This window comes from Podarcis cretensis, assembly GCF_951804945.1.
Source record: "Podarcis cretensis genome assembly, chromosome: 7".
NCBI classification, from domain to species: Eukaryota; Metazoa; Chordata; class Lepidosauria; order Squamata; family Lacertidae; genus Podarcis; species Podarcis cretensis.
Window position 1 is genome coordinate 88,117,882 of NC_137176.1, and position 25,385 is coordinate 88,143,266.

A 25,385-nucleotide genomic window follows, 5' to 3' on the forward strand; every position below is an offset into this window, starting at 1 on the left:
TACCTCGTGTTGCATAGAATCATAGAGTTGGAAGAGACCACAAGGGCCATCGAGTCCAACCCCGTTTGCTTCAGGTTGAACGTTTTCAGGTTGTGTCCCACGGCGACCCGGAAATACCGGAAAGGGTTACTTCTGGGTTTCGCCACTCGCGCATGCGCAGACGGTCACAATGACGGCATGCGCAGAAGCGGCGAATCGCGACATGCGCAGACGCGGGTTGCGTTCTTTTCAGGTTGCGAACGGGGCTCCGGAACGGATCCTGTTCGCAGCCAGAGGTACCACTGTACTACCCAAAGTGGGGCCATCGACGACTGTCTTAAAATCCCCAAAGGGCTGCTACAAAGAGGAAGGCAAAGACTTGCTCTCAGCAGATCTCGTGGGTTTTAAATACAGGATGAAGTTACTAGATCTCATGGGCCAGAGAGGGAGGTATGGAAGGCTACACTTCGCTGAGGTCCGGCATCCTTGGCCTAGTCGCTCCTCCTCCCACAAGGTCCTCCTTCCAAGTCCTACTTTAGAGAAAGCAGACTCCAGCCAGGGAAGGCAGCGATATTCATTGCTGCTCCCTCAAAGGTTAAACGAGGGCATTTATTTTTAATCCCGGTAGGTATGCTGCAAGTTCGCCGAGTTGCCCACGTAACCAGATCAACATCTGCAGACAACAGAGCTGTTTTGGGGTCCTATGGGGTGGAGGAGAGAGAGAGAGAGAGGAGACGAACAGCTAAAAACAGCATCCTGGCCATAAGCCCAGGTATAAAGTGGAGGGCAAAAGCTGCCCTGCAAATGTTAAGCAGATCTGGGTGGGCTTTAAAAACAAAAACAAAAGGCAATAGGGATGCAGGAAGGGACTTGTGGCAAAGCAGAGTGACGGAAGTACATTCATTCAAAGTAAAAGCAAGGGGTGCTTTGGGGAAGAACAAGCAGCCAGGCACCTGGTTTGGTTACCAGGTGACCTAATTCAGCATTCCCAAGGATCTGCCTGCCTGGGCAAGCTCAACCGCCAAAGCGGTCAGAACCTCCTGCCAAATGTAGTCTGAATACTTGCGTCTCAACCACCCCTATAAAAATAAATAAATGGGGGGGAGGGGGGAACTATGGCTAGGTTTACATGATACAGTGGTACCTCGCAAGACGAAAAACGCGCAAGGCGAAAGGGTTTTTCGTTTCTTGAGTTGCTTCGCAAGACGATTTTCCCTATGGGCTTGCTTCGCAAGACGAAAACGTCTTGTGGGTTTGCTTCCTTTTTCTTAAAGCCGTTAATACCCGGGGAATCCGCGCTCCGCAAGACGAAAAAATCGCAAGACGAAGCAACTCGCGGAACGAATTAATTTCGTCTTGTGAGCCACCACTGTACCTTTTAAAGCAGAATCAGATCACCCCCCCCCCACCAGCAAAGAATTCTGGGCAGTGTAGTTTACCCCTGGCAGAGGTACAGTTCCAGACAACCCTTGACAAACTACATTGCCCAGAATAATTGGGGGCAGGCAAATGTTCATGGAATGGGCTTTAAAGGTAAAATGTGCACACAGCCTAAGAGAACAGGGTTGTGGCTGGTGGCTTCATAGAACCAGAGTTGGAAGGGATCCAGGGGTCATCTACTCCAACCCCTTGCAATGCAGGAATCTCAACAAAAGCATCCATGACAGGTGGCCATTCTACCTCTGCTTAAAAACCTCCAAGGAAAGAGAGTTCTCAACCTCTTGTGGGCGTCTGTTCCACTGTCAAACAGCTCTTGCTCTCAAAAGGTTCTTCCGGATGTTGAGTCGGAATCTTCTTTCTTGTAACTTGAAGCCATGGGTTCGAGTCCTACCATCCAGAGCAGGAGAAAACAAGCTTGCTCCCTCTTCTATGTGACAGCCCTTGAGATATTTGAAGATGGCTATCATATCTCCTCTCAGTCTCCTCTTTTCCAGGCTAAACATACCCAGCTCCTTCAACCATTCCTCATAGGGCTTGGTTTCCAGACCCTTGATCATCTTGGTCTCCCACCTCTGCACACCTTCCAGCTTGTCAACATCCTTCTTAGATTGTGGTGCCCAGAACTGGACACAGTATTCCAGGTGTGGTCTGACCAAGGCAGAATAGAGTGGCACTATGACTTCCCTTGATCTGGACACTAGACTTTTGCTGATGCAGCCTAGAATAGCATTTGCCTTTTTTGCTGCAGCATCACACTGTTGACTCATGTCAAGCATATGGTCCACCGAGACCCCTAGATCCTATTCACATGTACTTCTAGTAAGCCAGGTGTTCCCCGTCTTGCATTTTTGCATCCAATTCTCCCTGCCCAAGAGCAAAACCTGCCATTTGTCCCTACTGAAACTCACTGGGTTAGTTTGGGGCCCCGTTCTCCAGTCTGTTAATGTCACCCTGAATCCCGATTCTGTCTTCTGCGGTATTAGCTACCCCTCCCAGTTTGCTCTTCCAGGTGCACTAGCAACTCCCATGATTCAAAGACCTACACTGGCTCCCAGTATGTTTCCAAGCACAATTCAAAGTCTTGGTGCTGACCTTGAAAGCCCTAAATGGCCTCGGTCCAGTATACCTGAAGGAGCGTCTCCACCCCCATCGTTCTACCCAGACACTGAGGTCCAGCGCCAAGGGCCTTTGGGCGGTTCCCTCGCTGCGAGAAGCCAAGTTACAGGGAACCAGGCAAAGGGCCTTCTCGGTGGTGGCACCAGCTCTGTGGAACGCCCTCTCACCAGATGTCAAAGAGAAGAACAACTACCAGACTTTTAGAAGACATCTGAAGGCAGCCCTGTTTAGGGAAGCTTTTAATGTTTAATATACTGCATTTTAATACTTTGTTGGAAGCCAGATGGGCGGGATATAAATAATAAATTATTTATTATTATTATTATTATTATTATTATTATTATTATTATTATTATTTATTATCATCATCATCATCGTCCCTGGCCAGCAGGGCCAAGGATGATGGGATTTGTAGTTGAGTGCCCTTTCAAGAGGCTAAAAGGGTGACCACCCCTGTTTCATGTGGGCAACTTGCTGTTCTGTGGGGCTGAATGGAAACTCTCAGGGGTGAAGAATGATGACACTTTGAGCTCTTCCGCTGGCTCCATGCAGACAGCTTTGGCCTTGCTGGTCTAAATATTACCTTACTTTCAAAGGTAAACTCCTTCCGATTGTTGACTCTCCAGGCCCAGCCAATTACAATTCAGCCAAAACAATCTTTCTGCGAACCAGATCCCTTGCCGAGCAAGTAAAAACCACCTCCAGGAAAACAGGGAGAAAAGGAACCACCCGCTGGGGGCACTGGGATAACTTGGGGGTCAGTGCTAAGGGGCAAGCGGGGTGCGGAATGAATTTCACGCTTTGGAAAGCTGGTCTTAATCCAACTAAACAGTTTTACTTGCATTCAGAATGAAAGCGCAATTGTTACTGTTTTGAATTTTATTGTGTTATTATCTTCCTTAGTGGGCTGTGCAAACCGATATTCTGATTGATGCTTTTTTCATAGGGCAGGGCAAGGGGAATTTGGGGGTGAGTTTCTGGAACTGAGGAGGCAGAACCTCAAAGTGTCTGGGAACCACAGATCTATCCAAAATGGTTTTATTTTGCAGCCTACAAATGTGACAGCTAATACAGACACCGAGCAGGCCGAAAGTTCAGCAAGTGAGTAACCTTTAAGTAGGCTAAACAAACGGTCCCTCCATCTAGGAGTTGGATGTGAAGACAGCACAACCAATTTTCTGCAGGAGCGGCGGTGCCAAAAGTTTGTGGCTTATCTGAACCGCTGGCAGCCGAGGCCCTTGAGAATTTTCCAAGTACGTCAAAACTTCAGGTAATCTTCACATACTCTGGAGCCGTCAGGAGCTCCTATGGTGACTAAGGAGGCTTTCTGAACAAGGCACCTAACATTCAGACTGAATCCCTTTCCAGTTAACAGTGAGAGAATGTCGGGGGAAAATACACCCTTCTTTGTTTGACATCTAAGAATGTGCAACTTCAGGCTTAAGACTCTCACCCGCTGTCTTTAACCGAGATGGGAGACTCCCCAAATTCTACTCTACAGCTGCTCCAACTCCCTGAAATCCCTGGGAGTGCTTTTGGGGTGGGAGAAAAGAGAGTCTTTCTCTCCAGCTCTTAACTCGATGTGTCCTTGACCTGGGATTGGACAGGGACCAGGAATCCCCCTCTTTCCTTGCAACATTCCTGGAACAGACTCCTGGAAAAGTGATGTAGTCTTAACTTTTTTGGCTTGTACTCAAAGCAGTGACTATGGGATTCTCCCTCCCTGGTTATCCCCTAAATCGGTTCTGCGGTTTCCCAGAACCAAATAAAGCAGATTTGGGGGTGGCAGGAGTGTCCCTCGTGCATGTTCCTCGTTCCCCTCGCACAACTGTTTCATTGGCCGCTGCCCTTTGCATCTGTTCCCGCTCAAAAGAATTTGTTAGAGTGGAACCCCAACATATATGGCTTCGGCTCAGTATACCTGAAGGAGCGTCTCCACCCCCATCGTTCTGCCCAGACACTGAGGTCCAGCACCGAGGGCCTTCAGGCAGTTCCCTCACTGCGAGAAGCAAAGCTACAGGGAACAAGACAGAGGGCCTTCTCGGTAGTGGCACCTGCCCTGTGGAACGTCCTCCCATCAGATGTCAAAGAGATAAACAACTACCTGACATTTAGAAGACATCTGAAGACATCTGAAGGCAGCCCTGTTCAGGGAAGTTTTTAATGTGTGACATTTTAATGTATTTTTAATCTTTGTTGGAAGCTGCCCAGAGTGGCTGGGGAAACCTAGCCAGATGGGCGGGGTACAAATATTATATTATTATTATTATTTATTATTATTCTGGGTGGAACCTGCAAGAGGGCCTTTAAACCAATGGGCAAACGCAGAATCTGATTCAACCCCAACCTTTCCAATTTGCTCAGGTGGACTTACCTCAATAAAGGTGTTCAGAGTGGCGTTGGTTGGGTTGTGAGTTATCAGGAATCTCATGTTCTTGTAGCAAACCTCCACAGGCGCCGGGCGGTTCATGCGGGCCATGGCGGAGGAAGGAGTGGGGGTCTCAAGATTGGTTGGGGGGGGGGACAAAACAAATGCACACACACCAAAATCCAACACGCCCGCAAAGGAGGTGGGGGAAAAAAAAGAGATTTGCAGGGCGAAAAAGGAAATGGAAGAGTTTGGCAAAAGGCTATCTTTTCTCCCCCCTGACCAACACAAATGTTGTGCAAAATATTCCCAGCTTTGGGGAGAGCGCAGGCTGGATTCTCTAAACCATACAGTTAAGGGGGGGGGGGGAAAGGAACCCTGTGCTTGCTTGCTGCTGAGCAAAAAAAATCAAAACAAAACCAAAACCTGCTGTAGTGTCAATTTCCTTTGTGTGTGCAATTTTAGACGTCCTTCGCTGCTGCTTCGCTTCCCTGCCTGGGCTCTCTCTATCTCTCTCTTCCCCCTCTTTAGAAAGGCCTCTGCATTCGGTTAACCCCACCGGCGTCCGTCCTGCGCCATCACGTTACCCCATCTGGATATGTAGAATATTTGGGGGCAGCGATGGGGACCCGGGGCGGCTCAGGCTGGGGCAGCGGGCGGCAAAAGTCCTCCTCGGGCTGCAAGAGCCATGCACAGGAGACCTGAATGGTGAAGCCCAACGACTCAGGGCGCCCGGTTTTGGGCGGGGCGGCGGCGTCCTTCCTTCAGCGGGCAGGATGTTGCGCGGGGCAGTGCTCAAAGCTGCACCCGGGACCCTCCATAAATCGACAGCCTTTCAGCATACGAGACAATCTGGAAGAAGGGGAAATGGGGGAGAGAGAAAGAAAGAAAGGGTCTCTGGTCAGTGGAAAAGTCTCCATCGATAAGGACATAATAATGATAATAATGATAATGATGATGATGATGATGATGATGATGATATTTATACCCCACCCATCTGGCTGGGATTCCCCAGCCACTCTGGGCGGCTTCCAACAGAACACTAAAATACAATAACCTATAATAATATAGGCAACCAGACGTTCCAATTTGGCGCCTTCAACCTTGGTTTAAGGAGCCATTTGGCACCCAACTTATATACAGTCATGTACTTTCAGGTTACGTCCCGCGGTGTCCCGGAAGTACCAGAAAGGTTACTTCCAGGTTTCGCCGCTCACGCATGTGCAGAAGCACAAAATGATGTCATGTGTGTGCGCAGAAGTGGCGAGTTGCAACCTGCGCATGCGCAGATGCGCTGCTGCAGGTTGCGTTCTTTTCATGTTGAGAACGGGTTTCCAGAACGGATCCCATTTGCAACCAGAGGTACCACTGTATATGAGTTTCTAACACCGGCTCTTATATACAGATATATAGTACAGTGGTACCTTGATTCGCAAACTTAATCCGTTCTGGAAGTCTGTTCCAAAACCCAAGCATTCCAAAATCAAGGTGCGCTTTCCCATAGAAAGCAATACAAAATGGATTAATCCATTCCAGACTTTTCAAGACAACCCCTAAAACAGCAATTCAACATGATTTTTACTATCTAACGAGACCACTGATCCATAAAATGAAAGCAATAAACAATGTACAATCAATCAATCAATCAATCAGTAACTGAACTGGTTTCCACAGAGTCACACAAACAAAAAAGCAAAATAAACAGCAAAAACAGACAGACCTTGGCGTAACACTCAAAACAGAAGTGTGGCACTCAAATCAGAAGCGTAAAACTCAAAACGGAGCACGTTCGGCTTCCGATAAAAGTTTGCAAACTGGAACGCTTATTTCCGGGTTTGCAGTGTTTGGGTTCCAAGTTGTTTGAGTACCAAGGCGTTTGAGAACAAAGGTACCAATGTACGCTGGTAAGAAGCACTGTCTAAACACTTCATTTAAAATATAATAATAATAATAATAATAATAATAATAACAATAATAATAATGGCGGCACCCACTTTACTATCCAGTATGGAGGAGCGTGGCACAGCAGATAAGCCCTCCTTCTCTCTCTCTTTTTGCTAGGAAGTGGTACCCAAAAGGTTGACATCACTAGCCTGAACTTGCCCAGCCTATTCTGCTGTCACAGTATGCAACACGTGAGGTCACAATATGGACCAGGGAAGCCATCCTCTAGCCAAGAGGGAGCAAGGTCTTTTTTTCTCTTTTGCAAACCCGCTTTGAGACGTTTTGCAACCAAGGGCAGATTTGAGGGTAAACCATACACAGCACGGGTCTGTCCTTGTGGCTCGTTGGAAGTTGAAACTGCTTCACATGTATTATTACGTTATCGTCTTTATGAGGATATACGTTTGACTTTTATTACACCTGTTTTGCAAAAGTCTAGGAAAGAATTGGAATATCATAGTTTAAAACTACTGCTAGAGGACAAGAATCCCAAGACTACATTAAATGTAGCTAAATTTTGTGCGTCTGCAATCAATCGCAGGAAGCAAGTGGTACCCATAATGACCAAACCCCCAAATGTTAATTACAGGGGGCACGATAACAATTAATTTTTAATTTTTATATTTAAATCCTTGTTATATTCATATTGTCCCTTGTATATTAGATTTTTTTTATGATCTGTGATATTGTGTATGTTGACGCTGGTCTGTGACCGTATTAATAAATTCATTCATTCGTTTTGCAACCAAGGGGTGTACAAAGTTTACGAAATAAATAGGACTAAAATGACGGAAGAAGGGGATGGGGAGAGAAATAGGTGCCTTCCTAAACCTGCCCCTGTTCTTCATCCTCCGTTAATCCTGGACTGGGAAGCAGCTGGACTAGACCAGTGTTAGAAACTGAAGATATATAAGATAGGAGCAGCTCCTTAAACCAGGGTTACGGTGACCAAAATGGAATGTCTAGCTGCCATTTTGGGCCCAGTCGGCTCAAAGGTCGTATTTTTCAATACGACTCTTTGGTTCCTCAAATTCATTCTTTTTTATATTTAAATTCTTATTGGTTTTATAAACTTTACACAAAGTGCAATTCATACACTTTTCTTAGCAATTTGACTTCCAAGCCTTACAGTCCCTACAGACAAATTACCTGCTGCCTCATTAGAGATGGCAAGGCCTGGAAATAACCCTGGAAAATTTTGGGGGGGAAACCCAGCCCCCCCCCTTTGAAAAAATGAAAAAACAATCAGTTTGATATAGTTGGAATATTCCAGTGTGGCTTTTTTCCTGGGAAAAAAAAGCGCTTTGGGGAAAAAACCTGTTTTTTCCCATTCCGCCTCCCAAGGTCTTTCCATCTCTTATACACAATTCTTATTCTACTATAAATTTCTTTATTCCCTTCATTCTTACAATCCTTCCCTTGCTTAAACTTCCAAGACCTGCTTGCAATTTCAATTATTTAATTTTATTCGAATTTTATTTACAACGTAACACAAACCCCCCACCCCCAATACACATTAAACGTGAATGGAACATGCAGTGAACATAACATACAACAATACAAACAACCAAATAAATGACTTCCTTTACCCTGTATCTGGCCTCCTTATTTACTTCTTACAAACTGTTTCCTTTACAAATAATTATTAAGATTTTTCTAATTATAACTTAAATATCCGCAAAGTCTCCTGCAGACATTAATCGAAACAAGTCCAGGAATGTATTTCAGGGCACTGTTTTGTGAAGTATTCTATGCATTTCCCCCATGCTTTTTGAAACTCTTGTCTGGTGTGATCTCTAATTGCCTCTGTTAATCCAACCCAGCCTTTCTCAACCTGTGGGTCCCCAGATGTTGTTGGTCTACAACTCCCATCATGCCTAGCTAGCAAGGTCAGAGCTCAGGGATGATGGGAGTTGTAGTCCAACAACATCTGGGGACCCACAGGTTGAGAGCCACTGATAGCCAGTTCAATATACTCTAACAGTTTGTCTTACCATTCCTTTTTTGTTGGCACGGTTTCTTTTTTCCAGTTTTTAGCAATTAGGATCCTTGCTGCTCAACTTAGTCCATTAACTTCAAAATCCTTTCCTCTTTTGTTGGGGGTTCCTGACATTTGTTCTGTCTGTGCAGATAAAATGTCACAGATAGAATTCTATAGGATGTGTTGTGTATCTGTGAAAGTAGCCAATATCCAGGGATCCCCAGGCAATTACCTCCAGATGGTGGAGGCATCAGGTGCCATCTTGGCACCCGGGCATCTTCATAATAATAATCGAAAATACAAATTCTATTATTTATACTTCACTTATCTGGCTGGGTTTCCCCAGACACTCCGGGCAGCTTACAGCATATATATAAAAATAGCAAAACACAAAGCATTAAAAACTTCCTGATACAGTGGTGCCCCCAAGATGAACGCCTCGCAAGACGGAAAACCCGCTAGACGAAAGGGTTTTCCGTTTTTCGAGGCGCTTCGCAAGACGAATTTCCCTATGGGCTTGCTTCGCAAGACGAAAACGTCTTGCGAGTCTTGCGATTTTTTTCGCTTTTCTCTCCCTTTTTCTAAGCCGCTAAGCTGCTAATAGCCGCTTAGACGCTAATAGCGCTAATCTGCTAAGCCGCTAATAGAGTTGCTTTGCAAGACGAAAAAACCGCTAGACGAAGAGACTCGCGGAACGGATTCTTCTCGTCTTGCGAGGCACCACTGTACACGGCTGCCTTCGGATGTCTTCTAAAAGTTGTGCGGTTCTTTATCTCTTTGACATCTGAAGGGAGGGTGTTCCACAGGGGCCAGTACCAAGAAGGCCCTCTTCACTTGGTGACAACTGGCCCGCAGCCTGGTGCAAAATCTACCTGGCAAATTTCAACTGCTGGGTTAGACGCGTTGGAAATTTCCACCTTTAGTTGCAGATGTGTGAGATTGTTACATGCCACATGTCTGTTTACATTCCAGCACAGTTTGCTGGGAACTTCCGTTGTGTATCGCTTTGGCTTTTGACTCTCTGAGGAGACGGCAATGAGAGATGACATGTTTTCTTTGTCCTGGTTTATGATTAATAAATCTGTAGCTTATTACTATGTTTCCACAAGCCTCACGCCTCTTCCAAAGTTTGCTCTGCTGATAAAGTGTGCTCAGGCTTTGAAGCCTGAGTCGCTGATTTACGTCCAGCCAGAGGTTGTCACGGCTGGAAGGGCACGATCCAGCTGAGGGCTAGCCAGCTGGCTTCTCGACCCCCAAAGGATGCTTGAAAAGACAACCCTTGGGGTGCTTTCTAACTCTACAATTCTGTAATGAAGGGGATCAGCAAATGATCCGAGAGCTCAGAGAACACAGGGAATGGAGACGGCACCATGTTTTAATGAGTCTGCGTGTCGAAGCAAGAGGATTTTGAGAGTCTGAGTGCAACTTCTCCCACGAAGCTACTTTATACCAGATCACATTATCTGACCATCTAGTGCTGTCATAGTCAGACTGGATGGCTAGCAGCTCAATAATTAATAATAATAATAATAATAATAATAATAATAATAATTTTTATTTATACCCCACCCTCCCCAGCCTAGATCGGGCTCAGGGCGGCTAACACCCGATATAAAACAAATTGATTGAAATACAACTTAAAAACAATATTAAATTACAGCATTAAAACATGAAAATAAAGCCTCATTTCAATGGAAACTCAAATTAAAAAATTTTGGGGGATGAAAACATCAAGTCTTCACCAAGGCTAACTACCCAGACTGGTCCTACATGGGCCAGAAAAAAGCCAGGGAAGTCCCCAAATAGGAGTTCTCTAGCCAAGGAAGGTCTTTCTCAACACCTTTTACCTGGTCCTTAGATGCCTCAACCAGTGTGATGTGACCCTTCGCCAGGAAGGAAGGCACCTGGACCAAGCAACTTGAGATGGCTGCCTTTGGATATCACCCCCTCCCCTTCTTGCCCCTGCCTGCTGCTGAGCCTTATGGCATGGACTTCCCAACTGCACCCGGAACCTGAAACCTGCAACGCTAGCAGTTTGGAGCCGACTCCTACATATGCAAGCATTGGTTGCAAACAGCCGTTACTGAACAACTTGCAGCTGAATATTGTAAACTGCTGACTCAGAACAGCAGGGTGGTTCAGTGACCTCGGGTGATTTTAAAGTTTTTCCTGTGGTTCATCAACATGCATGAACTCGCCCTTGTCAGGGATTGAAAAGATGAGGAAATAAATATGTCGCCGGATGTGGGGCAGAGACACTACACTCGCTTCCTGGCAGGTGAGCTGCAGCTGTTTGCAGGGGGAAAGAGGAGGAAGGAAGAAGACGAGGAAGAGGAAGAAGAGTTTGGATTTGATGTCCCGCTTTATCACTACCCTAAGGAGTATCAAAGGGATGCGGGTGGCGCTGTGGGTTAAACCACAGAGCCTAGGACTTGCTGATCAGAAGGTCGGCGGTTCGAATCCCCATGGTGGGGTGAACTCCCGTTGCTTGGTCCCAGCTCCTGCCCACCTAGCAGTTCGAAAGCACGTCAAAGTGCAAGTAGATAAATAGGTACCATTCTGGCGGGAAGGTAAACAGTGTTTCCGTGCGCTGCTCTGGTTTGCCAGAAGCGGCTTAGTCATGCTGGCCACATGACCCGGAAGCTGTGCGCCGGCTCCCTCGGCCAATAAAGCGAGATGAGAGCCATACCTCTAGAGTCGTCTGCGGTTCCCTCGCTGCGAGAAGCCAAGTTACAGGGAACCAGGCAGAGGGCCTTTTGCGTAGTGGCACCCGCCCTGTGGAACGCCCTTCCATCACATGTCAAGGAAATAAACAACTATCCGACTTTTAGAAGACATCTGAAGGCAGCCCTGTTTAGGGAAGCTTTTAATCTTTAATAGGTTATTGTATTTTAATATTCTATTGGAAGCCACCCAGAGTGGCTGGAGAAACCCAGCCAGATGGGTGGGGTATAATTAATAAATTATTATTATTATTATTATTATTATTATTATTATTATTATTATTATTATTACAATTTCCAATCTTCCCAATGACCTTATATCTTGTTCTGTCCCACTTTAACTGCAACGGCTTGCAGCACGGAGATGAGTTTGCCTACAGCCTTATTAAGTTCTGATTAGCCCTCCCCTGCTGGGGAAATCCCAGGCCAGCAAAGTCGTGGCAATGACGGTATCAGACCACGTCGACGGCACCTGCAAAAGGGAACGTCCAAGAGCTTGTCAACGCCGCTTTGAACTTTTATCTCACTCTCTCTCGAGAGCCCTGCCAACAAAACAAGATCTAGCCGTGGCCAAATTTCTTCCTTTGAAAAGATCTCGGCCCTGGCTACATGGCAAGAGATTTGCATCTCTCCACCGGGCCAAGAGACGGGGTGATAATGCAAAGCAGACCGAACAGCTTCTTGGACCGTCTACAACACCGCTTGCTCTTTTGAGAGAGATGCAAGCACTGAGAAACATATGCTCTACTCGGCAGATCCCAAATATTCACACACACACACACACACACACACACACACACCATAGCTGTCAACTTACAGATTTGAAAATAAGGGATCAGCAGCCTCGAAAATAAGGGATCAGCAGCCAAAATAAGGGATTTTGGCTTAGCTTATACATTTGCACTGATGGAGCAATGCTGCTTTTGCTGCGACTGACTGTTCTTTGCAGGGGGTTGGACTAGATGATCCTAAGGGTCTACAACTCCCACCAAAGAAGAGGGGCAGACAAAACTGATGAACAACGTCGAGATGGCAAAGCTTACAGGCAGAATTAGAAACCAGGAAGAGGACTTCTTTAATAAAGAATGGGGAAAGTTTATAATTTAGTTGAAAAGCTATTGTAAAGAGTTACATACATTGGTAGGATTGACAGAAAGCTTGTAGTAAAAATTGAATCTATGGATGGACAAATGATTTATAAAAATAGAGTTATGAAAGGGATGCAGAGGGGGAAATCACTACATTAAGATGCTGCACCGGTTGGAGGGTATGCTAAGCAACACGTCGGGGCTGCCGTCATCCTGGCGCGAGGAGTTCCATCGGCCCTTCCCCGCCCGAGAGAGAGAGAGGGAGGGAGACTCTCGCCCACGCTGCCCGCAAACCCGGCATGAGGCGGTTGGGGCGCCACCGCAGCTCCTTAAGTGCCGCCCTTCTGCGTCCCTCCCCATCCCCATCTCTCCCTCCTCCCTCAGGTCGCCTCCTCAGCCGCCGCCTCCGGCTTCCCCTGGCAGCGCAGTGGAAGTCTCGGAAGAGAGGGGCTGCCCGCCCGCCCGCCCGCCGCCACCCGTCTCCTCACGACGCGCCCGAGGGGGAAAAGGGAGAGACGGAGACGCGGCAGCTCGTGCGCGCGCTCTCTCTTGCGGTGGAGGACCCCAAGTTGCTGCTTCCCTCCCGAACCGGGCGAGCATGAAACCCGGGAAATTTAAGGGACATCATCAATAAGGGACAGCAGCGGGACACGGCGCTGGGATAAGGGAGTTTCCCACCAAATAAGGGACGGTTGACAGCTATGACACACACCCCTCCCAGGAGAGAATTGCTTTTACTGAGGCTCAAAGAGAGAAGCGTGGAAAAGCGGTCACACGACATGCCCAGAATACAAAACAAAACAACACAACAGGTTGCCTGATAGCGGAGGCTCCCAGCTGTGGCGAACGGGTGTGTCCTAAAGAATTTTCTGTCCTTTCCCTATTGTTCCCAAAATCAGTCCTGGGCGAGGCTTTCCTACCACCCCCATTAACAGCAGGCATGCCCTTCCTCTGGAAGATGCCAGATTACAGACTGCAAACCCTCCAGAACAGGGGAAGTCAGAGCATGGGTATGTAAAGTAAAACTGTATAGGGTTTTTTCTTTAATTAAACAAACCTCCCCCCCAAATTTACTTATGACGAAGGATTTGGCACAATATGCCCCACGGTGCTGCGCTAAGACAGGCCAGCTGACTTAGAAGCCAACAATTTTTGTGTCCCATTAACACAAGAGAAGGTGTGAGAGACACCAAAAAAACCTTGTTTCCTATCCGCAGTGTCGATAACCACCAGTGGGTGAGATGGGGCTAGGTACATTTTGAGAAATCTCCAGCCTCATTTCCTCGCGAAGCTGAGGAGATGGGACCGGGTTGAATAGAATTCAGTTTATTCTGTTGCAATGAAATGCGTGTAGCCTCGGTTTCCTCCTCTGTGGGCTCAGACATGTTTAGAACAGCTTTAAACAAAAGACCCTACAAACTGAAATCCAGTATACATAATATTGGTAGGTCTCTGACCCAACTGATGTGAAACCTTTGCAATCGTATCCGAATCAGAGAGCACTGGATTGGGACCAATATTCATACAGTAATTTTATTGGTGCTTAATGACTACCCAAGCCTCGCTTTGCTTCTCAAACAATGGCAGCCTTATTCCTTCCTTTGATGCTAATCTACACACACACACCACACACACGAACAGCTGGCTTCTCACCGCTGAGGAAGTCTTCGTTTTTTAAAAAAAGAAATAGGAGCTGAACTATTTTAGGTTCAATGTGCTCATTTTGCAACGAGATTTGCAGAGAGAGACAGGCCCATCCTTCTCAAGAGAGCGGGTGCCATTTGGAGAAAATCATGCACCAAAAAACGCGTGTGGGGGAAACGACAGCCGACGGGTGCCTTACCTTCCCCTGTTCAGAGTTTCCCAACACAATGCACACCGAGCGCAGGTGCGGCAAGTTGAGGCACGCACTACAATCCTCACACGGCTCCAAAAGCACTGGGCGAGCCCTGGGACGTGGTTCTGCGAGTAGGTTCCGGGTCCATCGAGGGCAGAAGGCTCCTAAACCTTCCCAACGTTACCTTCGCTTTGCGCGAAGGTGTTTCTCCCACCTCCTCAAAGGCATTTTGCTTCCCCGTCGCTGCCTCTTCTCTCTGAAGTAGGAGAGGCACTCCTGCGAGCAGCCAGAAAGCCTGTTCGTGCGTGGCGGAAGGAGCACCGGCAAAGCGTGCGCCTCCGGTGCGCCGGGGCTGGCTCTGGCAGCGACTCAAGAGCTCTGAAGCTTGCAACGTGCTAAGAATAAGCCGGAGGCAAGCTACAGCCTTGTGCGCCTCCTCCTACGGAAGCCTTGGGTGTGCCAGGCCTTCATCACACCGGCAGTTTCCTCTTATTTCCAACCCAGAAACTGCTGTGTCGAGAGAGAGAGAGAGACGAGCGCACAAACACCCGCAGACCAGAAACACGCTGAATCGGAAACGGACTGGGATCGCTGCCAGCGACGCCTGCTCGCTTGGGTAGCCAAGGCCAGGAATTGGGGTGTGTGTGTGTGTGTGTGTGTGTGAGAGAGAGTGGTCTGGTGTCGCTCTAAGCATCCCAGGGCTTTTGGGGAGGAGAACCCCACGCCTCGCAGATTCTAAGTCTTTGCAACAAGTGGGGATTGTGAGAAAAGACAGTCTTGAGATATGAGGCCAAAACTTCCGGGAGTCTTGGTTTTAGACCAAGTCAGACCACTGGTCCATATAGATCAGTGTTGTCTGTCCTGGCAAAGGGGTCTCCAGGGTTTCCGAGGCAGGGGTCTCTGGACTGAACCCAAGACTTCTTGTACACCATGCCTAGGATCATAAAATTGTACAGTCACAAGGGACCCCTGAAGGTCCTCTATCCAACCCGCTGCAGTGCAGGAATCTCAACTACCGTTGTTCATTATCACTGCTGTCAAACTCATTTCAGGTAGGAAAGGAGGAAAGGATCCTGTTTTTACAGTTGTATTTTTTTTTGGGGGGGGGTGTATGCATGAGATCAGAGAACCCTAGACTTGGAAGGGATCCTAAGAATAATCTTTTTTTCTCCCCTTATAATTATTTTATTAAATCGTAAATGTACAACAGCTTCTTAACTCTACACACGCACTTAAATTTTTAAAAGGAAAACGTTATGTCTTATTACACCATGGTCCTGGCTAATAGCTTTTCAAAACTTTTGAGAAAACTCTTTAAAAAAAAGGTTTCGCAGAGGTAAAAGAACAGCTTCAGGTTTTTGAATAACATCATTAAGGAAACTTATCTCAGTCATGCATAAATATGCAGTGATATGGCAGGAGACACCAGAGCAGATGCAGAGAGCCGTTTTGTGAATAGATCGAATTATTTAATACCTTACTGTGGAGGAAGGATTGTAAAAATGCCTTTGAGGCAGTTTCTTAGCTTTTAAATTTTTGTTTCTTTCTTTCATTCCTTTGATAATGTTAAATTTGTAAGTTTCAGGGACCCTAAGAGTCATCTACTCCACCCCCCCTGCAATGCAGGAATCACAACAAAAGCATCCCTGACAGATGGCCATCCAACATCTGCTTATCATAGAATCATAGAATAGAATCATAGAATCATAGAGTTGGAAGAGACCACAAGGGCCATCGAGTCCAACCCCCTGCCAAGCAGGAAACACCATCAGAGCACTCCTGACATATGGTTGTCAAGCCTCTGCTTAAAGACCTCCAAAGAAGGAGACTCCACCACACTCCTTGGCAGCAAATTCCACTGTCAAACAGCTCTTACTGTCAGGAAGTTCTTCCTAATGTTTAGGTGGAATCTTCTTTCTTGTAGTTTGGAGCCATTGCTCCGTGTCCGCTTCTCTGGAGCAGCAGAAAACAACCTTTCTCCCTCCTCTATGTGACATCCTTTTATATATTTGAACATGGCTATCATATCACCCCTTAACCTCCTCTTCTCCAGGCTAAACATGCCCAGCTCCCTTAGCCGTTCCTCATAAGGCATCGTTTCCAGGCCTTTGACCATTTTGGTTGCCCTCCTCTGGACACGTTCCAGTTTGTCAGTGTCCTTCTTGAACTGTGGTGCCCAGAACTGGACACAGTACGCCAGGTGAGGTCTGACCAGAGCAGAATACAGTGGCACTATTACTTCCCTTGATCTAGATGCTATACTCCTATTCATGCAGCCCAGAATGTTTGTTCCATTTGGTCTATGACATTTGGATGATCATCTTCATCAATTGATAGACTCCTACCTTCAGGAGCACTGTCTCCCTCCCCCACATTAGTCAGTTTAAAGCCCTCCTGATGAGGTTTCTGAGATTTTTGGCAAAAACATTCCTCCCAACCGTTATAAACCTCCATGGAAGGAGAGCCCACAACTCCCGAGGGAGACAGTTCCACTGTCCAACAGCTCTTACTGTCAGAAAGCTCTGACTGATGTTCAGCCGGAATCTCCTTGTAATCTGAATCCATCGGTTCGGATCCTACCCTTCAAACCAGCAGGGAACAAGCATGCTCCATCTTCCATGTGACAGTCTTGAGATATTTGAAGATGGCTATCGTATCACCTCTCAGTTTCCTCTTCTCCAAGCTAAACATGCCCCGCTCCATTCCTCTTACGGGGCTCTCCTACAATGCAAATTCTCCCCTGCTAAGCAATGGACCTTCCCAAACAGAAGACCGGGGACTTTGAAAATCCCCCCCCCACTTGGAAACTTTCCCCCCACAACGTATTTATTCCTGCTTTCCTTTTTCCGGAACCCCTACCAGCTTGCCCACAACGTGCTGCTTTGACGAGCTGGCGAATTATAAATTTGGAAATCTGCAAACCCATAGCTTAGGAAGAGCTGCGTGCTGAGATACCTGGGCTTGGTTAAAGGAAGAAGCAATTTTGAAAGCAGCTTTAAGAAGGCATCGCCTGTCCATGCAGGAATCTCCTGTTGCAGGAAGTACAAAGCGTTTGTCCCAGGGTGGGGGAAAGAGGCTCGGGAAAATCGCTGGCTAAAAGTTCTGCAAGAGGAGGAGGTGATCAAAACCAGTCCCTGGAGTCTGATTTCTGATACCCGAGGCTTACCTTTCTGAAGAGGAGAACCTCCAGGTTGCCCAAACGCCTCTTGCAGCCAGATTTCCGCCCTGCTGAGGACTGCTCAGTCCCCCTTTGAAGAGGCTGCCGGCTTGGCTAAGCCCGTGGCGTGATCTGCCTGACAGCTCTTGTTTTGCAACGCTTACCTTCAGCAGGGTCATCTGCTGCTTAGCACCGGGTGCACAGAGCCTCAAAATAGAACACAAGGGCTAAGCACATAAGTAAACGAGAACAGGGAAGCTGAATGATGCAAGGGACACGGCGGCAGCCGGGGGGACGGACGGACGGATGGACAGACAAGAGAGTGAATCTTTGTCAATCGCTCCCTTTGCACAAAACAGCAGCAGCAACGAAAAAGGAGAAGGCAACTTTTTTCTTATAAAGAGAGTTCCATGTTGTTGTTGCTGCTGCTACAGGCTACTTCCTGCTCCTGGCAACTTTGCATTTTGGTGGGTGCCTGTGAGAGGTGGCCGCTAAAGGCTTCAGAACGTGGCAGGCAGGCGAATGCCCAAGGAGACCCCCTTTCCACTTTTGCAGCCCTTGGGAAATATTATTGTTGATATGTGTTTCTAAATCCCATTAGCTCTTAAGGGCAAGCCCTGTTTATCTGCTTCACCCTTGCTACCAGTGTAGGTCATGTTAAATCTACACAAACACACACAAACCACCAGCAACTGACACAAGCCAAGGCTCTAAGCTTGAAGCCCCACACACAAAGCCCCTGTCTGCACACTGTTCCAACTTGGATAGCGTTAACGCAGCGATGCTGCTTAGATTTGCAAATCGAGGCGCTCAATTCAGCATCCTGGGAGCTAGACTGGTGACTGGGAGTGGCTGCCGGGACCACATAACACTAGTCCTGAGAGATCTGCATTGCCTCCCAGTACATTTCCGAGCACAATTCAAAGTGCTGGTGCTGACCTTTAAATCCCTAAACGGCCTCGGTCCTGTATACCTGAAGGAGCGTCTCCACCCTCATCGTTCATCCCGGACACTGAGATCCAGCGCTGAGGGCCTTCTGGCAGTTCCCTCATTGCGAGAAGTGAGGTTACAGGGAACCAGACAGAGGGCCTTCTCGGTAGTGGCGCCCACCATGTGGAACGCCCTCCCTTCAGATGTGAAGAAAATAACCAGCTATCCTATCTTTAAAAGACATCTGAAGGCAGCCCTGTTCAGGGAAGTTTTTAATATTTAATGCTGTACTGTTTTTAACATTTGATTGGGAGCCGCCCAGAGTGGCTGGGGAAACTCAGCCAGATGGGCGGGGTATAAATAATAAATTATTATTATTATTGTTAATTACTATCCACCTCTTTTTTTAGCATTGGAAAAATGGCTTTGAAAACCTACAGACAACGCTTAGTAGGATCTCAGAAGCCAGGTCCGGGGTGTGTGTGAGTGTACATTTGCATCAGCATTTTTTTGCGGGGAGAGGGAGTGTTTCAGCGCTGCACAAATCTAACTGCCCTCTTCTGCAAATGAAGCTTACTCGTGCAGATATGCTTATTTTAGGTAACGCGTACGGGTCACGAGCAAATTCAGTGTTTCCCGGTGCAAAGAGGAGCTCTGTGTTTGTGCATGTAAAATGTGAGAAGGCATGAACATGCCTGAGCGGGCATGCGCACACACAAACTGTTCCACCAGCGGTCTCTAGAGTTATCCGTTCCCAGCAAGGCTGCATCCATATCCCATTTTACAGTAATTATGAGAGGTGCTTATAACAGCTACGGTACCTTGGGAGAGTTTTACAGCAGCGATAGTAATGGAAAACCACTATTAAAAAATGTAAGCAGTCACTCCCAGCGGTGCTATACCATCACCTCTGGCAACTTAGAAATAATGTTGATAACCGGCAAGCCCCAGAGGCATAAAGGGCTTCTAATGCTAAGGAAGAAATTATCCCTTGACCCATAGCTCTTGATGACGTGATTAAACAGTTCTAAAGTGCAGGGGGGAGCAAGCCGGGCGAGAGGTTCTGGTATCCCCCTTGGGAGAGAGGGGAGCAAAGCGAAGCTGCTTGGCCCGGGGTCTATTTATAACCCTAAATCACATTACGCAGAACCGCCAGAGCCAGGATGCAGCCGCTGGGCTTTGAAGGACATACCCTCATATCCTGTGCAAACTTCTCAGGGCTGTTTGATAAACATCGGCGGGCTCCTCTCTCACGACCGACACCTGCCCCACATCTGCTTGGTGCAAACATCTGGCTTTTGTTTTCAAGATGGCAAGGGTGGAAAAAACCGTTGGAAGATTGCTTCGACTTTACGAAAACACTTAAAAGAAGCTAAGAGCAGCCCTGTTAGCGTAGACCGAATAAAATCCACTTGGTTCAGCATCCTGTTCCCACCACAACCCCCCCCCCCAATAGCGGGCAAGCCTATCCGGAAGCCAAGAAGGAAAGCACAAAGGGGACGATGTTCCCTTTTTGTTGTGCCCAGAGTTGGAGAGCTGGAAGGGACCTCCAAAGGTCATAGAATCATAGAGTTGGAAGAGACCACAAGGGCCATGGAGTCCAACCCCCTGCCAAGCAGGAAACACCATCAGAGCACTCCTGACATATGGTTGTCAAGCCTCTGCTTAAAGACCTCCAAAGAAGGAGACTCCACCACACTCCTGGGCAGCAAATTCCACTGTCAAACAGCTCTTACTGTCAGGAAGTTCTTCCTAATGTTTAGGTGGAATCTTCTTTCTTGTAGTTTGGAGCCATTGCTCCGTGTCCGCTTCTCTGGAGCAGCAGAAAACAACCTTTCTCCCTCCTCTATGTGACATCCTTTTATATATTTGAACATGGCTATCATATCACCCCTTAACCTCCTCTAAACATGCCCAGCTCCCTTAGCCGTTCCTCATAAGGCATCGTTTCCAGGCCTTTGACCATTTTGGTTGCCCTCCTCTGGACACGTTCCAGTTTGTCAGTGTCCTTCTTGAACTGTGGTGCCCAGAACTGGACACAGTACTCCAGGTGAGGTCTGACCAGAGCAGAATACAGTGGCATGTAGCTCAACCCCCTACTGCCTATAATCCAACTGTGTCTGGGTTGTCCCACAAAAGCAGCCTCCTGAAAATCCAAGTGCACTTGCACGGAACAGTGGAAAAGCATGTTTTGAAAACTTCATCAGGTTGATAAAAACAGGAAACAGAGAGCTAGTTGGCTCAGCCGCCAGCCTCTCCAGATTTGGAAAGGGTTCATTTGGAAAGGGTTAATTTGCAACCTAATTTCATCTGGGTCAGGCTCTGTTCTTTTCAGTTAGTCTTCCCAGCCAGCCTGCCCCCCATTCAGATGTATGGGGTTTCGTAATCCCAGCCAAACCAACAAGCGCCCCTTTCCCCACAGGGCTAAGCCTGCGAACATTCCGCTGACAGTTCTATCGGTCACGGAATGCCCACAAACATTTCAACATCACTTGCGGTGCAACAAACCAGCGTCCGAACGCTTCAATGCCGGCAATATGAACACTGCGCAGGCGGGCACAAAAATACACACACACACACACACACACACACACACACACACACAAATACAGGCAGGCCAACAATGACGCCAGCTCACCACCTGCCAAGCTATTATTCATTTGGCAGCTCTCTGCGCGCATAACAGAGGGAGTAAGCGCTCAGGAGGATTTAGGGAGGGATCACAGGGAGATCAAACTCTTAACCAACTTGATCCAGATTTCAAACACATCGAAAGCTACTGGAGTGGAAAAGGCTACAGAGACACCTTCTCTCCACCGTTCTCTGGGGAGAATTTCGCCCTGAAACGTGGACTGGGGACCCCGGGGAATGCGTGGCGCATATTGCACCGTGACTCAGGGTCTTTCAGAACAATATACTCTGAAATGGAGCAAACTGCATGACTGGTCCCTTCTCCAGGTCACAGAACAAATCTCCTCCTATTAGCCGTCACATTTCCTGCGGAAAACCAGGAAGCTGTCTGATAATGGGAAGCAGGGTTCGAAACTCCCATTGTTCCAGGCGCATTTTGCAGCAGGGAATTTCATTAGCGCGAGCCGTTTCTGAGCTCTGGGCTCAGTGATTTCAGATTAAAACTGCAGAGTGGATGGAAAGGAGGACCTTTTTCTGCCTCCCCACTTCCAGCTGCTCTCTGAAGACTGGAGAAGAGACCCTCTTAAGAATATTAGGGTGTGGACAGGGGAAGGAGCAGAGCATGTGAAAAAGGAACAGAATATTTTAGCTGCATTTCATTCATTTTCAGCTTTGTACAGTGGTACCATACATACTTAACTTGTTCCGGAGGTCTGTTCTTAACCTGAAACTGTTCTTAACCTGAAGCACCACTTTAGCTAATGGGGCCTCCTGCTACCGCCGCGCTGCCGGAGCACAATTTCTGTTCTCACCGACCCCTCTCACTCTCCAGGCTTCAGCAGAAGGCACCCCGAAGCCTCCCGAAGCTTGTGGGGCTGGCGATGGGGAAAGCCCGGCTTCCCTCACTGCCAGCCCCGGGGAGCGTGCAGCCTTCCCGCTGCTCCCAGAGCTTGTTGGGGCTGGCGAGGGAAGCCTGCCCCCCCCCCCAGCCCCAGGGACCACATATTCGCTCCATATGACGCACAGACATTTCCCCTTGGGTTTTAAGAGGAAAAGTGCGTCTTATGGAGCGAAAAATACGGTAAATATGGGGAAAGCCAAATGTCTCCAAGGTCATAATCCAGCACTCTAACCATCACACCACAAACACCATTGCCGGGGAAAGAAGTTGCAAAAGGCTGTATTTCAAGTTTCACACAGTGGAGTCTGGGACATACAGCGGTACCTCGCAAGACGAATGCCTCGGAAGATGAAAAACTCGCAAAACGAAAGGGTTTTTCGTTTTTTGAGTTGCTTCGCAAGACGGATTTCCCTATGGGCTTGCTTCGCAAGACGAAAACGTCTTGTAAGGTTGTTTCCTTTGTCTTGCAAGTTTGTTTCCTTTTTCTTAAAACCGTGCATTCACTTCGAGGAGCAACTCATAGCACGCAGTGTGGTAGCCTTTTTTGAGGTTTTTGAAGACTTTGGTGATTTTTGAAGCTTTTCCAAAGTCCGTGCTTTGCAAGACGAAAAAACTCGCGGAACGAATTAATTTCGTCTTGCGAAGCACCACTGTATTCTAGGATTCATGAGCAGCTTACACAAAGGCTTATGGCCTAGCCTTTCATGTCTCCACACTCCTCACTCCACACGTCTCCCCATGTGAACTCTGCATGAATCCTGCAACATGCACAAAAAATGCAAGCGTTCACTAGCGGGGGAAAGCTTGCAGTGGCACGGAAGATGTCGATTTCTCATTTCTCTCCGGACATGTGGCCATCGAGATCAATACCTTTTAAACATTTGCAGAAATTACGGTGCTCATCATCAGCACCAAAGCCTTCCCTGCTGAGCCCCATTCCCACCAACCAGTTCCGAAGTTCGGAGACAGAAATCTGGAGGAACAGAAAGGAAACATATGAAGGTACTGGAATATTTTAGCCCTGGAGGCCTGGACCAGTTTGAACATGGCTTAGAGGAACCCATGCTGCCTGCCTGCAGAAAAAGCTTCTCATCAAAGGCTGGAAAGGGGAAAACTCACCACCTGGAAGACAGGTAGGGACTGCCCCTGTTTTGCATGCAGAAGAACAAGTTTCTGGCAGAGGAAAAGGCAGAGCTGCAAGCCCTGTGCTTTGTCACGAAGGGCGTTGGGGGAACTCAACACAAAGGGATGTGTGTGTTACTTCACACAACGCATTAGGATTAAGAAATCCAAAAGCATCTAAGAATCTTAGAGGACTGGAATAAATACATGAACTATTTGAAAAGTAATTGTGATGAACAGATTACGCTAGTAGGACTGCAGTAAGTTTTGTAAGGTGGATTATCTGAAATATTACAAGAAAGACTATGAAAAGAATTATTAGTTAAGGGCAACTGAAGGCAAACTCAGAAATGCAAAATAAGTGATAAAAAAGGGAAATCATCAGAGGCGTTGACGGAAGTCTAAAACATTGTATAAGACGAGAAGTTATGTTGTAGGAGTGCTTGAACTGGTATGCTAAAAAATTAATAAAAATGTATTTTAAAAGAAAGAAAGAAAAGAAATCCAAAAGAAGTTTCGGGACGGATCAAGGAAGAGTCCTTTTTCACGCAGCTCTTAGTTCAACTATGGAACTCGCTTCCGCAGGAGGCAGTGGTGGTTTTAAAAGATCAGACAAATTCTCTATTCGAAATGGCGGCTATGCTCTTGTCTCCACAGCTGGAGACAGCAATGCTTCTGTTGGGAACTACAGGTGCTGAGAACGCTCTTGCGCTAGGATCCTGCATGTGGGTTTCTCACAAGGCATCTGGTTGGACACTGTGAGAACAGGATGGCCAATGCTCTTACTCAGTAAAAGGCAGAATTCTATGTTTCTTCCTATGCACGGCAGTGATGCTGCAACATACAGTTCACTGGACAACACTGCCTGGGATAGCCATAGGCATTGTTGTTGTTGTTTAGTCGTGTCCGAGTCTTCGTGACCCCATGGACCAGAGCACGCCAGGCACTTCTGTCTTCCACTGCCTCCCACAGTTTAGTCAAAGTCATGCTGGTAGCTTCAAGAACACTGTCCAACCATCTCATCCTCTGTCGTTCCCTTCTCCTTGTGCCCTCCATCTTTCCCAACATCAGGGTCTTTTCCAGGGAGCCTTCTCTTCTCATAAGGTGGCCAAAGTATTGGAGACTCAGCTTCAGGATCTGTCCTTCCAGGGAGCACTCAGGGCTGATTTCCTTCAGAATGGATAAGTTTGATCTTCTTGCAGTCCATGGGACTCTCAAGAGTCTCCTCCAGCACCATAATTCAAAAGCATCAATTCTTCGGCGATCAGCATTCTTTAGGGTCCGGCTCTCACTTCCATACATCAATACTGGGAAACCATAGCTTTAACTATACGGACTTTTGTTGGCAAGGTGATGTCTCTGCTTTTTATGCCATAGGCATAGATCCCTGCAACTCTCCCAAAATAATAATAAAAATATTCCTTCCAGTAGCACCTTAGAGACCAACAATGTTTGTTATTGGTATGAGCTTTCGTGTGCATGCACACTTCTTCAGATACCAACTCTCCCAGTTTGAGCTCCAGCAGCTCCTGCTTGGGAAACTGGATGCCAGCGTTAAATCCTGAACAGTAAACAATGCTCAGCTTGACAGGTGAGGCGTGGGAAAGCCAGCGGCCCCAGAGAGCATGACGCCACCTTGCACCTTGGCGGTGGATGACTGTAACCTCAAAGGCCACCCTGGAAACTAATCGTCAGCCTGACAGCTGCCGCAGATGTCTGCATGTCCCTGTAAACAGAGGCAGCGTCACTAAGATAATTGCAAGGTGATGGCTGTCTAGGCTTTGCACCAAGGATACAGAGGGTATCAGTGACGCTCGGCAGTTTGCAGAAGGAGCTATGAAGCTGTTGCCTCCTAACGTACAAACATTGGTGATGACTTTTGCTGGGTGAATCCAAGGTTCATGCGGGTACCCCTGAACGAGGTGGAAGAAGGAACTTAAACCACATCAGATTGCAATTAGGGGAGATATATAATAATAATGGGATGCTGGTGGTGCTGTGGGTTAAACCACAGAGCCTAGGGCTTGCCGATCAGAAGGTCGGCGGTTCGAATCCCTGCAACGGGGTGAGCTCCCTTTGCTTGGTCCCTGCTCCCATCAACCTAGCAGTTTGAAAGCACGAAGTGCAAGTAGATAAATAGGTACCGCTCCGGTAAACGGCATTTCCAT

The 25,385-nt window shown here is 47.4% G+C and overlaps 1 protein-coding gene across 5 annotated transcripts in view; it reads right to left on the bottom strand.

Annotated features, from left to right (window-relative positions):
- PTP4A3 (protein tyrosine phosphatase 4A3) overlaps positions 1-25,385 on the bottom strand; it is a 100,244-nt gene that overhangs the window by 21,396 nt on the left and 53,463 nt on the right. For 2 of the 5 annotated variants that reach the window (XM_079984555.1, XM_079984558.1), the window contains one exon: positions 4,910-5,755. In XM_079984555.1, the coding sequence (XP_079840681.1) occupies positions 4,910-5,014 (105 nt within the window). In that variant the 5' untranslated portion in view covers positions 5,015-5,755. Of the gene's footprint in view, positions 1-4,909; positions 5,756-6,897; positions 7,008-14,482; positions 14,708-17,642; positions 17,793-25,385 lie in introns of those variants that run through there. The other 3 variants (XM_079984557.1, XM_079984556.1, XM_079984559.1) reach the window with 3 other exon arrangements.